The sequence below is a fragment of the Canis lupus genome, chromosome 36, assembly GCF_048164855.1.
Source record: "Canis lupus baileyi chromosome 36, mCanLup2.hap1, whole genome shotgun sequence".
NCBI classification, from domain to species: domain Eukaryota; kingdom Metazoa; phylum Chordata; class Mammalia; order Carnivora; family Canidae; genus Canis; species Canis lupus.
The window spans coordinates 8,882,994-8,903,329 of record NC_132873.1 but is presented as its reverse complement, the minus strand read 5'-3'; the positions used below and the strand labels follow the sequence as shown (position 1 = coordinate 8,903,329).

Here is a 20,336-nt window from a genome sequence, read left to right as displayed (position 1 = left end):
TGGAAGAAAATACACTTGTATTTCTTAAGCCATCCAGCTTATTACCACAGCCTGAGTATGCTAATGTATCACCATACAGCTGGAGACTGGACTTGGATATATGAATTTGTGAGGGACTGGAGAATCAAATCACAACCTCCTGACGGAATTCTCAGAGTAGCACCCAAATGGCACAGCCAATAATCCTAACAGACCACATGTCTTTAAGAATCTGATGAAAGCCACTTTGATTCAGACGTGAACATTTTTCATATTGTACACTTAAGAGTTTAGGGGCACCTGGCTGGCTCAGTTGGTGGAACATGTGACTCGTGATCTTGGGATTTTAAGTTTGTGCCCCACATTGGGTGCAGAAATTACTTAAAAATAAAAAATATTAAAAATTTAATCCTCCCCCTCCACCCCGAACATGGCCAAAGATACATGGACTCTCTTTAATCAGCAGTAGCTGTGGGGGCGGGGGGGCGAGGAGGCAGCTCATACACTAATCTTTTTAATTAGAAAATAAACACTATCAGCCCTACCTCTGAGTAAGAAAAAAAAAAAAAAAAAAAGACAGATGGACTAATCATGAAACTTTTCCTCACTCTTAAAAACATTTACAACACAGAATTATTTTTTCAAAAAGGGAAGTACTTTTTGAAATCTGTATCTGTGTATAATTACATCTGCAAATAAGTAAAACTTAATTACTACAGCACATTTTATCCTAAAAAAGAATAGAGTTTGATAAAATGATCAATAGAGTCTGATCATTTTATTTATCTAAACTTTTCATAAGTAGACTATGATTTAAATTCTTCTTAAAAAATATAGACCTGGTCAATAAGACTCAAAGTATTTGTCTTGTTTCTTTCTTTTTGTTAAGATTTTATTTATTTATTCATGAGAGACAGAGAGAGACAGAGAGACAGACAGACACAGGCAGAGGGAGAAGCAGGGAACCTGACGTGGGACTCGATCCCAGGACTCCAGGATCAGGCCCTGGGCCGAAGGCAGGCACTAAACCGCTGAGCCACCCGGGATCCCCTGCCTTGTTTATCTTGTCTAATCAACTTCACCTTTGGTAGCTGACAATAACACATTGTGTCAGAAATCTAAGGTCAAAAGCTTTAAAAAAGAAATTCAACCATTTTATATGAATATTATCAATCATTCACAGCACCCTGCCAGTCAAGAGAAGGTTATCCTATAAACATAAGCTAAAATGATATGATCTGGTCAATAAAAAGATAATTCCAATATCTAATTACGAAGATTAAAAACCCTTTACTTTCTTTCCCCAGCTAATTAGTTCTCAGCAGAAAGCACAATGGGAAGATATATAGTTAATACAGAGCCTAAGAACAATCTGAAAAACATTAACCCCCGTTTAAATAGAAAAGAAAATGAATATTAGATTTTTGCTCTTTCAAAATGTGCTCATCTAATTAATTCAGTCTGGAAAAGTGATGCACAGAAGGTTGTATTCTATCTTGTAAAAGTGTATTTAAATGAATTTAAGGACAAAATCACTTTTTCCATATATATTATACAGAAATTATATTAACTGTAAAAAGCAAGCAGTGTATGTGGTGAAAAGTGTCTGGACTGACATTCAGAAGAAATGGGCTTTATTTCTCCTGTTTCTGGTACTAACTACACATGTGACTCTAGGCAAGATCATTTAACCTCTCTGGACCTTGGTTTCTCTAAGTTATCTCTACATTATCTGTCACTTCTCAAAGTAACTGCAAACACTATAACTCTTAAAAATCTGAAATATGTTATCAGAATTCCTGAGAGATGTTTACATACTTTATGTGACCAATATGAATTCATCAGTTATTTAATGAAGAGAGGCAGTAATATTTTTTCTCACCTGAAAGCTTATCATCATGTAGCAAATTCCGAAGCTTACTACAAAGCTGGATCATGCTGTCCAATTGTCTATTTATCTTCACATCTTGTATCCACGCTGGGGTGTAACACACTGGACAGCCAGTTCCAATACAGTCACTTACACAATTACTTTAAAAAGGATTAAAAGAAAAAAAAAAAAAAAATATATATATATATATATATATCAATGCATTCAGCAGAACCTTAATTCTAAGATACAGAGTTTGAACAGAATAAATGAAGTAAAGGTTGTTTTAACAAGCAATGAGTAAACATAAAATATCTGTTAAAATAATGTTTCTGAAAGAGTATAATACACACACATAAAATCTAAATCTAAAGTTGCTTAGGTAATTTGATATGAAGAGACTACTTTAGCCAGACATGAGTCTGCATAATTTTTCATGCAAATAAATCTATAGCTTCAGTAAGAGTACAGAGAGGGTAGTAGTAATTGGTAGTAAATGCTTAACAGCCATGCATCTCAACATTTTTTGTATGCACTGTGCTTCATAGAAAATTATTGCAGAGACTAGGAAAGGTATTTTTTTGTTTTGTTGCTGACAATTGTCTAAAGGCTTTAACATAGTTTCTGAGAAAAGATACTTGGTTCTTTCAGATACTTTTATAACCTGCAGATTCAAATTACCTCAGGTTATCTGTCTGGGAGTGAAAGTCTCATAGTTGGGGGCAGTGGGTTCCTTGACTTTAGCGGTTACAAATCCTTAGCAAATCTGATGAAGATATATAGAAGCTCTTGTAAAAAAAAAAAAGGGGGGGGGGGGGCAGGGCTCACAACTCCTCTTCCAAAGCTTATCTGTGGGTTAAGAAACCTAAAAAATCCACTCCTTCCTTAGCCTCACCAGAGGAGCTCCAGCAAGACTAAGCTAACAGTAATGCTAACAGTGATGAAAGCCACATCAATCTCCCCCAAACACATTCCTTTCCATGTGACCCACTCCTCTATAGGCACAGAGGATTCTTACAATGAGAGCTCCTTCCAGAAAAAGCCTGTGGCATTTCTATTCTTTGCATCTTAGATTCTGATGCAAAGTAACTCAATAAATGTTATAAAACAAATCTGAAAACCACACTAGAGCTAGGAAAGACCTTCCAGATCACCGCACTGCACTCAACAAATGTCAATTTTTTTTTTTTTTTTTTTTGAGAGCGTGCATGTGAGTTGGGGGTTTGGGGCTAGTGGGCAGAGGGAGGAGGAGAGAAAGAATCTTTTTTTTTTTTCTTGAGAGAAACAATCTTAAGCAGATCCCACACTCAGCACAGAGCCCAACATGGGGCTCAATCTCACAACCCCAAGATCATGAGGTGTTAAATTTCTGTAGCAAAGAAAGGAACTTCTTGAGAGTTTCTTTGCTTGTAGTTAGAGCTCTTAACTTAAAACCCCAATATATAAAAAGAGGAAACTGATTCCACAGGGGATTTAAATTATCAATTACTGTGTAATACTTAAGTATTTGAGGAACACCAGTGATACGAGTCACAATCCACTCATCAAGAATCCTTACCTTATTTTCAGATGAAGAAAATGAAATCCAGTTAGGTAAGACACTTAGGTTAATAAGATACCCAGATCAGTCTATTTTATACATTCTATAATGTTCATCTTATAACTGTTCTCAAATTAGTTTACAAACATAAATATAGAATTCTGGGGAAAGAGGTTATTTCTCAATAGATCTGTGTAACATAGTAAGTCAATATTTTCCAAATGACCTAAGCATCATGTCAGAAAATCATGCTGGGTAAAAGACCCATTCAAAGCACAGGATAAACCAATGATATTTAATGTAACAGAATACAAAAAATTCATTGTTATCCTTCTAGATTCCACGCTGTAACAAATCTAAAGAAACTAGCACTTGCCAAGTAATAGTGTAGTATCAAAAAAAGAATATCCAAAAAATAAAAAATAAAAAATAAAATAAAAAAAAAAAAAGAATATCCATAATTATCTAAACAGGCTACTTAAAAATCCTTCCTTTTTCCAACTATGCACATGTGTAATACAAGACTTCCCTCACATATTGCAATCAAAGCAATGTATCACAACAGATTGATTACATAAGCAGGTATGAGAACCTACTGTCTTCTATTCAGCAAAACATAAAAGAGATTTGCATAAATAGAACAGTCTCACTCTTCTCACTAGTTTTTCTTTGGTTTAGAAAATGGTTATTTTTTTCTTAAAAAAAGTGTTCTTTATGTTACCATGTAATAAGTTTATTATTGTTATTTTTAAGTGAATAGTATGTTTTAAATGTCTCGGTTTTACATGGTAAATACACACACACACACACACACACACACACACAAAACTGCTTTGGGGTCCTCAATTTTTAAGGGTATAAAATGATCCAAAGTCAAAAAGTTTGCATATGTCTGCCATATGTTTTAAATGATCTTTTGTCTTAAGGAGAATACATGGCCTACTTTTTATAAGGGATTGGCATGAAATTACCTTGAAACCACCACAACACTGTCAATAACATAAAAATCTGTGCCCTTCCAACCATCCCCCTCCCCACCCCACTTCTAAGCTGCAGCTAAATTGGCATATATCAAACCATCTTTTAAAACTGCATGATATTTACAGCATTGCTCAACAGTTTTACACAGCTTCGAATCTGCAAAACCCTAATTCTTGGCATCACATAATCAAAATGAACCAAAACTGCACTGAATCTATTCTTTCCTGTGTTCGTGTCATTTACAGATGACCACTTTCTCTTTTAAGAAGTTCCCATGCCTATCTTAATTTTTCACTGACCATTTTAAGCCACAGACCGCTTTTTTTTTTTTAATTTTGTTTAATTTTTATTGATTTATGATAGTCACAGAGAGAGAGAGAGAGAGAGAGAGAGAGGCAGAGACACAGGCAGAGGGAGAAGCAGGCTCCATGCACCGGGAGCCCGACGTGGGATTCGATCCCGGGTCTCCAGGATCGCGCCCTGGGCCAAAGGCAGGCGCTAAACCGCTGCGCCACCCAGGGATCCCCACAGACCGCTTTAGAACCCAATTAAAAGTATAGGTCTCTCTCACACTAAACACACACACACACACACACACACAAACACACACACACACTTGCTTTACATAGAATTTCAGGGAGTTTGTTATGCTCCAGCAGATTTGTCACTCATATTATATACAGTGAGTACATCAGCTGAAACAAATCTGCTTCCTATCAAGTAAGGACAGGAAGTAGCATCATTTTGTGAAGGGATCATAAGAGGCCTTTTGAAGGAGGTGACATCTGAGCTGAAATGTAACTAATGAAAAGTCAGCCTTACAAAAATGTGGCAGTAAATTCTAGATGGAAGAAATAGCAAGTGCAAAAGTCCTGGGGCACTGGTTGAGTTTGGTGTGTTTAATGAACTAAAAGGAGAAGGTGAGTAGAACAGTGTCAGCTAAGCAGGAAGCGTGGCTGTAGAGGCAGGTAGGAATTGGGTCCTGTACAGGAGGGTCTTCTGGGCCTTAGAGTGAAGAGTCTAGATTTCATTCTAACTGTAAAAGAAGCCACTAGAGGAATTTAAGGAATTTAATGATAGGGATGTGATGTACCTTTTTTTAAAGATCGCTGATAAGAATGAATAAAATGGGAAGGGGTTCAGTTTTGAACTTATTAGGAGGAGATACGGTAATAGGATGATGGCTTGGACCAAAGTGGCAATGGTAATAAATACAGAGAAAGTGGGAAAATTCAAGATTCAAGGCACATTTTGAGGTGGAACTAACAGAACTTCATGATGTGATAAGGAAGAAAAAGAGCAATTGGGTATTACTTGTGGTTTTCGCCTTAAGCAACACTGCTATGGGTAGTACCCTTTATTGCCGTGAAGATCACCGAGACAGGCACAGCAAAAGGAAGAGTGGCCGACAGGCATGTTCTGCACACGTCAAGTCTGAAATCCCATTATCATCCATATGGAGTTATCAGGTAGGCAACAGGTACTACTTCCTATCCAGCTGGTGGGTCCCATATATCAGATCCATATTTCCAGAAAGAAAATCGGGACCCCAAGCATAATTGCTTCCCACACATCCCAGCCCGGCAGTCACATAGTAAATTATTTTCATATGTGCTTAAACCTCGTCTTGCAGGTGTTCATACCAGATAGTCATAGTCATAACTGAAATCATTAAAAAACTACTCAAAGGAGGCTACGTTAACCCTGTCTCAGACAATTAAACTAAGACATTCGGTCCTTGAATTTACTTCTCCAAAATAAGAAATAGAATGACATGAAAATCTGGTATTCTAATCTATAAGCCAGAGCTCTCATACTATAACATGGATATAATTTCACATAACTATTATTATTTGAATTGTGCCCCCCAAAAAATGTTGAAGTCTTTACCCCAGTACCTAAGAATGGGATCTTACTTGGAAATAGGGACTTCTAGATGATCAAATTAATATGAGACCATCGAGGTAAGGCTTAATCCAATATAACTAGTATCCTTACAAAAAGGGGAAGTTTGGACAGAGACAAATATGCACACAAGAGAGAATGTCATGTGAACATAAAGGTCAAAATCAGAGTGATATATCTACAAGCCAAGGAATGCCAAAAACTGCCAGAAGACAAAGCTGCTCCACCAGAAGACAGAAGAGAATCATGGAATAGTCTTCCTCACAGCCCTGCTTGACACCTTGCTCTCAGACTTCTAGCTTCCAGAACTGTGGGACAAAAAATTTCTGTTATTCTAAAGGACTCAGTCTTGGGCAATTTCGCACAGCAGCCCTAGAAAACTAATCTAACAACTATAAGAACTAGATTTTTTATAATTTGGAAAGTCTAGACTCAAAACTAACTGGAAGGAAAAAGAGACATACTTCAACAACACAAGAGATTTTCTCCCCAACCTTAGCAGCAAAACTACTTACTAAAGCTTTGCAACTTTGGACAAGCCATCCCCTTTGAGCTTTGATGCTATTATTTGTAAATTAAGACAGTTCTAAAAATCAAAATGAGAGAATATACAGTAAATTACCTGCAGTGTATGAGAGCTACACAAACATAAGGTAATGTCATTGATTACATGATGATGACCTAGTAAAAAATACCATTACGCTAAGTATCAAGCCGTAATTACTTACCTACAGAAGATGTGCTCACACCCTCCTAAACACACAGGCTCCCTCAGAATATTAGAGCTGTTTGAAGAAAAGGAAAACAATCAAGACTTAGGTCATTGTTAGATCAATATTTTACACCCAACATTTCATAAATCCAAGGCCTAACACTACCATATTTCTCTTTCTTAAAGCAGAAGATACTAAGGATGTATTTATTTGAAAGGCTGTTACTACCTCCTTAAATATTGTATCATCACACATCTGCCGGATTCAAATAGCTACTATCAAACTCAGTACAAACTGTAACAATTTTTATAATGCACATACTGGGAAATCACAGAGAGAAGCAACTCTGTGCTGGTATCTCTATATCCCTTACAGGCAAAACCAACCACTGGCTGCTTCTTTCAACTACTAAAACACATCGTCACCTAATGACTCAAAAGTATAGACCATAAATTTCAAAATAAGACTTAAAAATAAAATGACCATATATTTTCCATATAAGAACATTTCTGAGAGGGATGCCGGGGTGGCTCAGCAGTTAAACATCTGCCTTTGGCTCAGGGTGTGATCCTGGAGTCCCGGGAACGGGTCCCACATCGGGCTCCCTGCATGGAGCCTGCTTCTCCCTCTGCCTGTGTCTCTCATTAATAAATAAATAAAATCTTTAAAAAAAAAAAAAAACATTTCTGAGAATGAAGGGACGTGGTAACTGAATAGGACACTGGGACAGCAGGTGTAAACCAAGGCTGACCTAGGAAAATCAGGACATCTAATCACTTTGATCCTAAGAATTCATGGTTTCCCATAGAAATAAATACCCTGTTTTCTGACCATTGTTAAGTGGCTATTTACATTTCATCAATGCCCTGTCAAAAATCCAGCCATTCTTTCAGTTAACAATTAGTTGACTATTTTGTACTTTAAGCAACTGCAAATAGGAATCATCAGGTTGACATTCTGCAGACGGAATGAGATTCATGGCATTGGGAGAGGAAAGACAGAAACACAATTATTGTCCATGGAAATACCTGCTACATTTGATAATCCTCAGAAAATAACAGTACTTACTTCTTAATAAACACATCAAATCATTATTTTCAGAGGGTGTAATGTAGTGAGAGCAGACAGGAGAAATAAAGCTTTCAAAGGATGAACATTTTTTGTGCTTGGTTTATCACAATAACCTTAGGACCTTTAGGTATTTACACCATTATTATCCAATTACCTCTGTATACATACCACATATCAATAAAAACAGTTTTCCACATTTCTTAAAAGATCAAAAGTATCACACTGCACATTTTAATAGATATGAACATTAAAGTGAAATTGAGCTTTCAAAAAGAATGCTAAAAACAGAGTACACACCTACAATGTTATCCTCAAAATACCACATACGGTGCTCATTGACATTATAAAACCCATTACTTTTCAAAAACTCACAATATCTGATTTTTCTATCACACTACACAGATCACAGTGATAAATATATGACTTGTGACATGCCAGCCACTTTTGGGATTCTAGCAATTAAGATAATATCTGCTACAACAATCATGCTCCTCCTGTAATTTTTGTTCATGATTTCATCTACCAAACCTAATCTCTTATCTCCTAATCAATGTATTAAATTCTACTTCATTACAAGCTCTGCTCTAAGATCTCTGAAGTGGTGGTAGTTCACATCCTCTATCACAATATACTCCCTATGTCTCTTTTATTCTATCACTGACCAAGCCTCCACCTTCAGGTTGCTCCCTACCTTGAGAGAATACCATTCAGTTCATTAGCTCCTTGGATTCCCTAGGCCACAGTTAACTACTTCACAGCCACCTTCACCATCACCCTATTTCCACTGACCTCTTAGACACTCACGGATGCCAATCTGTAATGCCAGACAGGCCTGACAGTCCACTCCTTCCTCACCTACTCTCAGGCTATGACTAACTATCATAAAAAGACAGAGAGATAGGAGTGTCTAGATGGCTCAGTCAGTTAAGCACTGGGCTCTTGATCTCAGGGTCCTGAGAGCAAGCCCCATGTCAGGGCCCCCTGCAGAGTGTGGAGTCTGCCTAAGATTCTCCTTCTCTGTCCGCCCCTCCCCAGGCTCACTCACTCTCTCTCAGAAAAAAAAAAAAAAAAAAGAAGAAGATACGTAAATATGTCTTTATAAATCTACTTGATAGTTTCTTCACCTATGTATCTCTACCAAAGTGGCACATTATATTTTCAATGAGTAAATAAATGAATAGGTGGCTATTCCTAACAATCTCTATGCTCTGAAATACCATTAACCTGACTGAAGATGAACTGTGTGAGCTTCTTACCACCTGGACCCTTTCCTAACCTTTTCACCCGTAATTCTATCCCTCCCTCCAGGCTCAGAGGAGATCTCCTGCAGTCATTCTTTTTTTCTTACAACGCACTGCTCTATCTCTCCCTATGTCCCTTATCTTCTCTGTCCCCTAATATAATCTATTCTCATCATTATAGTCACCTTTCTTCCTCTCTCTGCCTAAAAATGCACAGGTAGGTACTCTCTCCTCCACTCAAAAAAGGGGGGGGGGGGGCACTTTCTTTAGATCCTGCTTCTCACTCTACTTTCAACCCCAGCTCTTCCCTACAGATGTAAGGTCCTAACTTAGAGCTCTAGAGCAGTCACTGTCTCCTTATCTCCCTAGCTTTAACTCCCAGCACTCTGTTGAAATTGCCCCCAAAAAACACTTTTAGGCCTCATTCCCCCTGACATTTCTGTGAAGTAACACTGACCTCAACTTCTTTCTTGAAAGTTTTCCTTCTGTTGAGTTTTGAATTTCCTTAGAGCACATTTACCTGCCTGTTTCAGCATTTTGTTAATGCCTCTTTCCTGTCTCTCAACCCAGGATGCAGTCCACAGCATTCAATGGTTTTCTATGGCAGCATTCAACTCAATGCCTTGATTCTGTTTCTAAACTTAAATGTCCTAAGATGACTCTGAACACTTTATCTATGGTTCTGACCCGACCCTTCACCCCAGTAATGAGAAGCTATAGTGTGATTAGCAATGAATCTAAGATCTATGAACAATTGATCAATTGTACTAATTATTCTAATTACTGAGCTAGAATATATTTTGTTGTTGTTAACAGATGAGGAAAGACACTGGGGACGCCTGGGTGGCTCAGTGGTTGAGCATCTGCCTTCCACTCATGGCATGATGACGGGTCTAGGGATGGAGCCCTGCACCCAACTCCCCGTGAGGAGCCTGCTTCCCTCTCTGCCTATGTCTCTGTCTCTCTGTGTGTCTCTAATGAATAAATAAAATATCTTTTAAAATTTTAAAAAGACATTGGAGGAATGACTGAGAAGTATGGGTGTGCGTGCATAAGGGAAGGAGCAGGGAGAGGGATGTTACAACCAAGGCTAGGGGGAATGAGGTCAAGTTCAAAAGAAGGTTAATGAAGAGTTCAAAGAGCAAATACAGACAGAAGATGGCACAGATCCAAGTCAAAGCCAGGCTTTCTGACAATGCCAGGAGCTTAGCTGAGAAGACACTCAGGAATAAAACAATTTCTACTATAATCAGACAGTATCAAAATTTTAAATGTACCCACTTTTAATTCAACTATTCCCCTGCCAGGAATTTTATCTTTTAGAGATATGTCCTTATAAAACTGAAACTTCAAAACACAAAAAATATCTACCTAGACAGGAGATATCTCACCAAGAGAGTCCAGAAATTAAGAAATAATAAAACTAAAACGTCATATATATATATTCAAAATTGCCTAAGACATCTCAAGGGTAACAAGGGATGCCTGGCCTTCAAAATAATGATTGAAAATTATTTTGTACTTCCTCTTCCATATTAGAAAGTTAATAGATAATAAGAAAACTCATGGGATCCCTGGGTGGCGCAGCGGTTTGGCGCCTGCCTTTGGCCCAGGGCGCGATCCTGGAGACCCGGGATCGAATCCCACGTCAGCCTCCCGGTGCATGGAGCCTGCTTCTCCCTCTGCCTGTGTCTCTGCCTCTCTCTCTCTCTCTCTCTCTCTCTGTGTGTGTGACTATCATAAATTAAAAAAATAAATAAATAAATAATAAAAAAAAAAATAAGAAAACTCATCTTTTAGAGTAGGAAGTTAGAAAGTGAACAAGGTCTAAAATGGAAAAATTCAAGAAGTAGCAATAGAAACTGATCATTTGGAAATATAGGTGTAAATCTTCAAGAACTAAAATAAAGAGGTTGTATGTGGAGTATAGATGAAGCAAAACAATGTTTTCATATGTCTTTGCCTTACTTTGTTGACTATGTTCATGTATAATTTTAATAAAAAATTTTTAAATGTAAAGGCCAGGGGACAAAGATATTCCCTCCCGCACAGCTTATTACAGCAAAAGACCAGAAACAATAGAAGGTCACCTGCAATATAATATATACCCTAAGGGGCTTAGAATTATAATCTAAATAGGTAATTTCAGGGGATCCCTGGGTGGCGCAGCGGTTTAGCGCCTGCCTTTGGCCCAGGGCGCGATCCTGGAGACCCGGGATCGAATCCCACGTCGGGCTCCTGGTGCATGGAGCCTGCTTCTCCCTCTGCCTGTGTCTCTGCCTCTCTCTCTCTCTCTCTCTCTCTCTCTCTCTGTGTGTGACTATCATAAATAAATAAAAATTTTAAAAAAAAAGCTTGTGCCTACATTTAAAAAAATAAAATAAAATAAAATAATATAAATAGGTAATTTCGTAAGCAAAGTTACTATATGACTTAAGAGAAGTACAAAATGCTCTAAAGTCCCAGAGAGATGGCATCTAGTTGGGGCTTTGGAAATCAATGCTGAAAGCAAAATATTTTGTATTGTATTCGCTTGATTCCCTCATCTCCAAATAGACTGTAGCCCTACAAACAAGAGGTCTTGACTTTTATTTTTTCTGAGCTCTCCAACACACTATTTCCTCCCTAGCGTGGTGCTATGTGAGCGGCAGGACTCTGATAAATCCTTAGTGAATGAAGCAAATGGAAAACTACATGCAAAAATGAATTTATATTAACAATTCTATTTTATCCTTACCCTATTCTTTGTTTGATATACATATATATTAGAAAGAAAAAAAATCCAGAAGAATAAGAAAAGACATTTGCATGGTAACAGGATTTCCGTACCTTGAAAATTCGGCTACTCTACTTTTTCCCATCTGCAGTCATATTTGTTACTTTACATGGAGTTGATTTGGAAAGATTGGCAAAGTCAGAGGATTATAACTTAGGGAAGGACTAAGTAGTGAGAACAAACAATTTTTTTTTAAAAAAAAAGGTCCTATTGATATAAAAATGTCTTTGCAAAGAAGAAAAGGAAAGTAAATTCAGCTGAGATTATAATACTGAGGCAGACCCATTTCTTAACAGAATGGCTCCCTAAGCTTCTATGAGATAAACTGTTATTTAACATTAGGCAACATAGCTAGCTACCACAGTGCTCTTACATTTTAGAAAACTGCCCAGTTATTTTAAGTGTGCACCAACACAATTGGTTAACAGGCTCTCCAAGCCAATCAATTTCTTGTATTTATCTTCAAAATAAACAAAATTGTTAACAAGGGACATGAATAATGACACAAAAGCATCTTTTTCTGTGTATTTTGTATGCCAGATTCAAGTAAGTCACATGGTAAAATTTTTTTAAAAATCATGTCTAATTGTTTAGTGTTAACAAACACTGAATAAAATCAATGAGCCAATACACCAAAAGCCAAATGGGCAATAGACTCCTATCTATTAACGACTAATTAAAATAGGATCTGCTGTTATGAGACAGGTAAGTCACAGAGAATATCACGTATATCTGACTCAAATAGCACTGGTTTACTCTGTCCTGTATTCTCTTTCTTCCAAAGCAAAACAGTACCTAGGTAACTGTTCTTAAAGCTCCACCTCTTCCACCTTATATTCAAATGTTGAGTTTCAAGGCTCATTCATCTTTGTATTCCCTTCCCTGCTCACTTCCAGAAGTATGCCTTCAATTATGATCTACATGCAGATAGATGACTGTCAAAAGTGCACTCCCAGCCTCTCCTGTAAGTCCCAGACCCAACTAATAATAAGTCCACTTGTAAGACCTTCCCCTATACTCTAGGAAACAGATGCTCAATGTCTAAGTTTCTCTGGCAGTCCCAAGCCTGTATAGCACTAGGTGTGTGTAGGCCTGTGTTGGGTCTGTGCAAGTTATAGTTCTAGCTCTAACCCCCAGAGGTAAAGACCTTTGCCTTCTACATCTACTCTAAGACCACAGTCATTACTTACTACTGGTAATAAACCCCAGGAACCTATGAAGGATTCTTGGTGAGGCAAGTTTACCAGGTCCTTCTGGTTATTTCCACCTGCAAAAGCTTCTCAAATGTGATCCTAACCTAATCTAAATTCTTTTATCCATTAATTTAACAAACACGAAGAAATGTTGTGTCCAGCACTGTGGCTACAAATGCGAACCTGTCTTTATGAAATGTGTAGTATTACTGAAGGCTACAGGTACCAAAAAATCAAAACACCAAAAGTTAGGAGGGATATCTGATACATACTGAACACCAATGGTTTGTGCCCTTTTCTAGATGTAGGTTAAACTTCAATAGCAAGTTTTACACAACAGAGGCACCTGGGTGGCTCAGTTGGTTAAGCCCCTCTGCCTCTGGCTCAGGTTGTGATCCCAGAGTCCTGGGATTGAGCCCCTGGGTCAGACTCCCTGCTGGGCAGCGGGGAGCCTGCTTCTCCCTCTCCCTCTACAGCTCCCCCTGCTTGTGCTCTCTCACTCTCAAATAAATAAATGGGTAAGATGTTTAAAAAAAAAAAGTTTTAAACAACAATGTGCATCCAATGGAAACTAATATTATAGAACCTACAAACTGGAAGGAGCCTTAAAAAGCACTTGGTCCACCTTCCTCATTTTATAGATGGGGACACCAGAGTCCCAGGAAAGGTACATAAATTGCTTCTCCTTAGGAACTATGCGAACCAAATGAATAGTCTGTTGTTGGGCCACTAATTGCTTTCTGATCTGACCCACCTACTCACACTTCCTATTTATTCTACTGTACCTTTTAACATATTGTAATTAGCACATTCCACCTGTCTCCATCTGTGAAAATCTTTCCAAAGCCCAATTCAAAAGCCATAAAACTTTCCTCTACTGGCACCATCCAAAGTATTCTCCTTTGCATCTCTTTGGCCTTCATCATAATTTACCCCAAACTCTGTGTACATTTTATCCCTTATAGTTAAGCATGCTCCTTACAGGTTGAAAATGTCTCACCACATAGCACCACTAATGTACTGCCTCAGAGATGGCTTGTGGTCCTAATCAGCACCAGAGCAAGCCAAAGGAGTAATCATTCCATTTAAGGATCATTGGCCTATTAAAATGCTTCTGAACATTCAAAACTAATGAAGGCAAAAGCTTAATGCTGGGGTCAGGAAATCCATCCTGTATTTTACAAACATTCATATAGCACTTAAAACATAATGGGCACTGCTCTAAGTATCTTATAAATATTAACTCATTTAATTCCCATAGCCAACTTATAAGATAGAAACGACTACTAACTCATTTTGCAAATGAGAAAAGCATACAAAGATAAAATAATTTATCCAAAACCACTAAGCCACGATTTGAAGCCAATGTTCAAAATCAATGCTCGTAACAGCTAAGCTGTGCTTAAGAGAAAAAAATCTTGATCGCCTTTACGATGACAAGACAATTTAGAAAAAATTCACCTACCCCAAAAATCACAAGATTACTTTTTTACTTTTTACTAAAAGTTGATTTAAAACATGCTACAGGGATCCCTGGGTGGCGCAGCGGTTTAGCGCCTGCCTTTGGCCCAGGGCGCGATCCTGGAGACCCAGGATCGAATCCCACATCGGGCTCTCGGTGCATGGAGCCTGCTTCTCCCTCTGCCTGTGTCTCTGCCTCTCTCTCTCTCTCTCTGTGACTATCATAAATAAAAAAAAAAAAAAAAAGATTTAAAAAAAAAAATAAAACATGCTACAACTCCAAATTACATTGTAAGTAGAGATCAAAGCCCCTTGCTCTAACCGTCAAGAGGTACCTAATTATTTTAGTTCACAAAACAGTGTCATATGACACTTGGGTTTTTACATTACAGCTCCTAATATTTTTTCCTACTTCCTTTAGGATCACATTATTACTATGCTTTCTGCCAGCCTCTCAAACGATACGGTCTTCCTGTCTCATTTGTCCAAATCTTTAAATAGCTTCTATCTCGTTGTGAGGCTTGGACCTAACACAAATGTCACATCTGGCCTCTTGAAAAATTTCATCAGCTTCACCTTGGAGCCACACTTATGTTAAAGGTCAAGAAAGGATGCCCTGTAATGTAGCCAATCCACCTGCACGCGCAAGTAATGCTTCCTGCAAAATAGATTCAATGTGCTACACGAGACAGGTGACACCTGGGAACACAATATAGATGACAGCTGCAAGCTGAATGTGAGGGTAATCGGGGTAATCACTAGCCCACTGGGTAGAACTTTGAAACTCTGTAAAAGGGCATACTGACACAATTTCAAATAATATGACACTGCTCTGAATGGTGGGTCGCAAAAGCAAGAAGCAAACCATTGGAGTTGCTCCTTTCAAGCAATGATGTCAGGCAGGAAAAGGCAGAGGTGGAAAGAATGTTTTTTTGTCCCCCATGGGTAAGGAGCAACTAGCCACGCTATTCACTCGGACAGTACCAAAACACAGAGACATCGAGAAGAACACAAAATCATTTCTAAATATTGTGATATAAAATTTTAGAGAGAAGTATTTTTAAACTTAAGATTGTACCTGTTAAAACAGTTTGGCAAACTACAGCCTGTGCACCAAATCAAGTCAGTAGACTGTCTTTGTACGGCCTTGAGCTATGAACACTTTTTGCTTTTAAGGATTGTAAAAAACATAAATAATAAAGAACAGATACTATGGCCAGCAAAGTCTACAGTACCTACTATATGACTTTTTATAGAAAGTTTGCAGACCCCTATATTAAAATAAGCAAAGAAACAGGTGAAATTTAGCTATTCTGTCAGTGGTTCATATATTATCTTTTTAAGAAAAATCACTGGAGCTCACCATTACTGTCCAGTCAAAAGAACAACTTGTATTAGAAGTCTGGACCTAGCTACTGATGTCCACTTTCAGTCCTTTGGCTCTAATTTTCTGCTCACTTCAGTTAAAAACTGGAAAAATCGTTGGTAGAGGATAAAAAGTGAAATTGGCTGCAATGGATTTCAGGACAACCTATAGATTAGTCTTACAAATCACCTATTTTGTCTTCCTCGAAACCATTCAGCAAGCAGGCTATACTTCTTTGTATTTTTATAAGACAGCTATTATTTATCACTTATTCTATGACAACCACCCATACTCAACACTCTGCATGTACAATTTCATTTAGTTTCTTCCTACAGAATGTTAGTTTCATGAGGATTGATGGTTTTGTCTGCTTTGTTCACTACCGAAATGAATCCCCAATGCCAAAATAGCACTTTGCAGGTGCTCAATAATATCTTTATTACTAATGAATCCTCGTAGGGTGGATGAGCGGAGTGATATTATCACTCAGACGGGGAAACTGAGGCAGAGAATTTGAATGACCTGGGCCACAGTGTCAAAGCTGGAACCTGACTCCACCACAGTCTAAGTGAAGCACTATGCTGCTGCCCTAGTGCCTTCCATACAGAAATGTGCCAACTGAATGTCTTAACTTTTGTTGAACTAGGAAGGTGTAATTATAATTGCTTCTATTATAGCAACTAGCAGAGCCAGTTTTAAATTTCCTATTCTCAAAAAAATTAAAATAAAAATAAATTTCTTGTTCTCAGATGGATGGCCCCTGTGTTATGAAAAACACACACAACTCAGAATGTCTCCATGAATTCTAGCAAAAGTGCCACTTTTCTAAGGAGTGCAATGACTTTGTAAAGGTTTTACAAAACTGAAGTGCAGAAGTCTCTGACAGTTAAGTCCATTTCTTCTTTTTTTTTTTTTTTTTTTTTTAAGATTCATTTGAGAGTGAGAGAGAAGAGAGATGGGGGGGGGGGCGGGGGGGGAAGCAGGGAGAAGTGCAGAGGAAGAGGGAGGACCTGAAGCAGACCCTCCACCCAGGGCTGGAGCTCAGGCCCTCAGGATGCCGGCCAGAACCGAGAGTTCCACACTTACCCCACCCAGGCGCCCCACAGTGAAGTCCATTTCATTTTTAAAGAAAAAGCTGCTGTGTTACTTGTACTTTATGTACATCTAAGTTCTGCAGGTTGGAAATCAGAGGGGGGGGTGGGGCGTGGGGGGAACAAATCAAAACAAAGTCCAAGAAAGATAAATACTGGGCTACAAGCAGAGAGAAAACCCGCCCGAGAGACACCGATGCAGAAATACGGAGCTGTGCACACAGCAGGTGCTCAATCATTGCTTTTGGACGAAACGAAAAAGGGCGGCAAAGCCCTTCCTGCGTGTTAGAGACCTGCCTGCCTCCCAGACCGGGAAGAGCTCCGGGAACAGCAGCACGGGGCACCGGCCAGGACAGGGGGGTCTTCAGGGACAACGAAAGCCTGGAAGTGAGCAGACTCCCGCGGTGCCACGGCGTGAAGGAAAACAGGAAGCAAAAAAAGTGATAAACAGCATCCGTCAGAGCTGGGGCCGGGGCCGGGGCCGGGGCCGGGGCCGGGGCCGCACCGCCTTCGGACGGAACCAAGGCGACGAGCCCCTGAAGCCGCACCGCGGTGTCCGTGCCGCGCCTCCAGCCAGAGGAACCCAAACCCGCTTTCCGCAGGGAAGCGGTCGAGGGGCGGGCGCAGCCCCGGGCGGGCGGGGGTGAGGGTGAGGGTCGGGGCCGGGGCCGGTCGCCGGGGTCCCGCCCGCGCCGCCGCCTCAGCGCGCACCTCCCGCGGGGGCGGGGCCTGGGAGCCGCGGCCAGGCCGAGGCCACGCCCCCGCCCGCCGGGCCGCCGCGGAGGTTCCGGAACTGCCGTCGCGGCTGGTTAGGGCAGGGAGGAGCGGCGGGGGCGGCGGGAGCGCGCGCGGAGGGGCTGCGAGCCGGCCGGGAAGACGCGCGGGGGCCCGCCAAGGTGATGCCCGCGCCCCCGCCCGCCCCCGCCCGGGTCCGTCTTTACCAACGCGAGCAGCGCAGCAGCTCCTCCAGCCGGTCGAGCGCGGCGCGGCTGTGGGCCCAGGCCCCGCGCCCGGACGGCTCCATGGCGGGCGCGGGACGAGGCTGGTTGCCGGAGCGGACCCTCGGCCGCCGGCCCCCCGGCATCGCCCCGCCTGGCCAGGGGTCCTCCCCGAGCGGGAGCCGCGGCGGGCGGGCGGGCGGGCGGGCCCGGGCAACGACCGAGACGCCGCAGGCCTGGCGCCCGACCCCCGCCCGAGTGGTCCCGCGTCGGGGCCGGCGGGACGCTGGGGGCGTGGCCTGTGGGGGGCGGGGCCGCCGAAGCGCGCCAAAGCCCAGGCTCGCGGGCCGGGGGGCGGGGCCTGCGGGGTGGGAAAGGGGGCGGGGCCGCCGGAGCGCGCCAAAGCCCAGGCTCGCGGGCCGGGGGGCGGGGCCTGCGGGGTGGGAAAGGGGGCGGGGCCGCCGGAGCGCGCCAAAGCCTGGGCGCACAGGCCGGGGGGGGGGGGGCGGAAGGGGGCGGGGCCGCCGAAGCGCGCCAAAGCCCGGGCGCGCCAGTCGGGGGCGGGGCCTGCGGTGGGCGGGGAAGGGGCGGGGCCGGGCCGCCCGGAGGGACGCGGAGGGGACGAAGAGCCCAGCCCTGGGCTGCGCGGCCCGGCGGGTTCTGGGTGGGACTCCGCGGACGGAAAGTCACAAACCGAAGAACTTTGCGCGGAGAGTAATCCCTAAGGAGCGCTGTTTAGAGTGCCGTAAAGTTTGGAAGAGCTTTGATCGTGACCCCGAACATGCATCTTCTCTACTCCTAAAAAAGTAACTTTCTCCCCCACCACCACCTTTTCCAGGCTTTTTGTTTTGTTTGCTAAAGATGCGCCTACCGGCCACCTAAGAATCCTTGTTGATGACCTCATGACAGGGGCAACACCTACTGCGCACCTCCCACCTCCCCACCCAGTCCGCTGCCAAACCTCTGCAGCCCCCGCCCCCACCCGGGTCACTCGTCCCCCCCAGGCTCAGAGTGTCCCGCAGGCTCCAGGCTGTGATCCCAGTGTCCACTCCACGCCCTCCAACCCTCCGCCCACACTGTAGCCTTCGAAAACCTTTCCAAATAAACACTTGGTTAGTAGAAGCAGAATGGATAAAGCCTAAGTAAGATCTTACAGGGTGTGATGTAGTTTTGAGAATATAGGTGAGGTTTGGTGGGGTGACATCCGGAGGCCACGACCCGGGAAGAATTCTTGAGGCATCTTTGATGCAAAACGGTGATTTTTATTAAACCTTACCCCGGGCAGGACCGACGGGCAGGAAGAGCTGCTGCCCTGGGCTCCTGAGAGGATGCTCAGTATATACTTGGGAGTCGGGGGAGGTAAGGAAAAGGTTTTCAAAAGAGTTTTTCTTTTTAAGATTTTATTTATTTATTCATGAGAGACACACAGGGAGAGGCAGAGACACAGGCGGAGGGAGAAGCAGGCTCCATGCACCGGGAGCCCAATGTGGGATTCGATCCCGGGACCCCGGGGTCACACCCTGGGCCCAAGACGGGCGCTCAACCTCTGAGCCACCCAGGCGTCCCTCAAAAGAATTTTTGTGTAGTAAAGAGGACCCACAAGATACTGGAAGCCTTGCCATTGTCAAGTTGAGGTTTTTCCCTCAAGGAAATCATTAACATTAAAATAGTTGGGAGTTTCCTTCCAGAAGTTAGGTCTTGATAAGATGGCTTTTCTCTTGCAAATCACTAAGACATTTTGTAAACTGAGGGAGACTCAGTCTATAGGACTATAATCTCCACTAATTAACATACTTGTTTTTCCTTTCCCTGACCCTAGAGCAGCCAGGAATGCCTGAGGAAGGTCACAGACCTCCCACCCGAGGAGGGGGGGCGTCATTTGTGGGGGGTCGGTTTGTGCTTCGACCTCCGCTAACCTTCGGTTCCTTAAGCAGGTGTTTTAACTGACCTATAATAGCAGAGTAAACATACCAAACTTTTTTCTTAAACTCGCAGGTAGTCAAGAAATTGAAGTCTTCTGGACATTAGTGTCCCGTAAAGTGGGAATAATATTTATTCTGTACATCTAGAGGATTATTAAATGAGATCAATGTAAAATCACCTTCATCATAAGGACTCAATCAATGGTACCTAACATAAAGATGATTATATCCAGTTCTGTTAATGCTTTATTTACCAAAAATAGCACTGAATATGTTTATCGGATGCTTT

General features: G+C 41.7%; 1 protein-coding gene across 5 annotated transcripts in view; it reads right to left on the bottom strand.

Annotated features, from left to right (window-relative positions):
* The window catches only part of BARD1 (BRCA1 associated RING domain 1), a 78,808-nt gene extending 60,513 nt beyond the window's left edge, over positions 1 to 18,295 (bottom strand). The window contains exons 1-3 of one of the 5 annotated variants that reach the window (XM_072813472.1): positions 18,129 to 18,295; positions 7,004 to 7,060; positions 1,862 to 2,010 (exon numbers count right to left, since the gene is read on the bottom strand). In XM_072813472.1, coding sequence (XP_072669573.1) covers positions 1,862 to 2,010; positions 7,004 to 7,060; positions 18,129 to 18,271 — 349 coding nt within the window. In that variant the 5' untranslated portion in view covers positions 18,272 to 18,295. Of the gene's footprint in view, positions 1 to 1,861; positions 2,011 to 7,003; positions 7,061 to 17,182; positions 17,233 to 17,480; positions 17,763 to 18,128 lie in introns of those variants that run through there. The other 4 variants (XM_072813468.1, XM_072813470.1, XM_072813469.1 and 1 more) reach the window with 4 other exon arrangements.
* Positions 18,296 to 20,336: the final 2,041 nt, after the last annotated feature.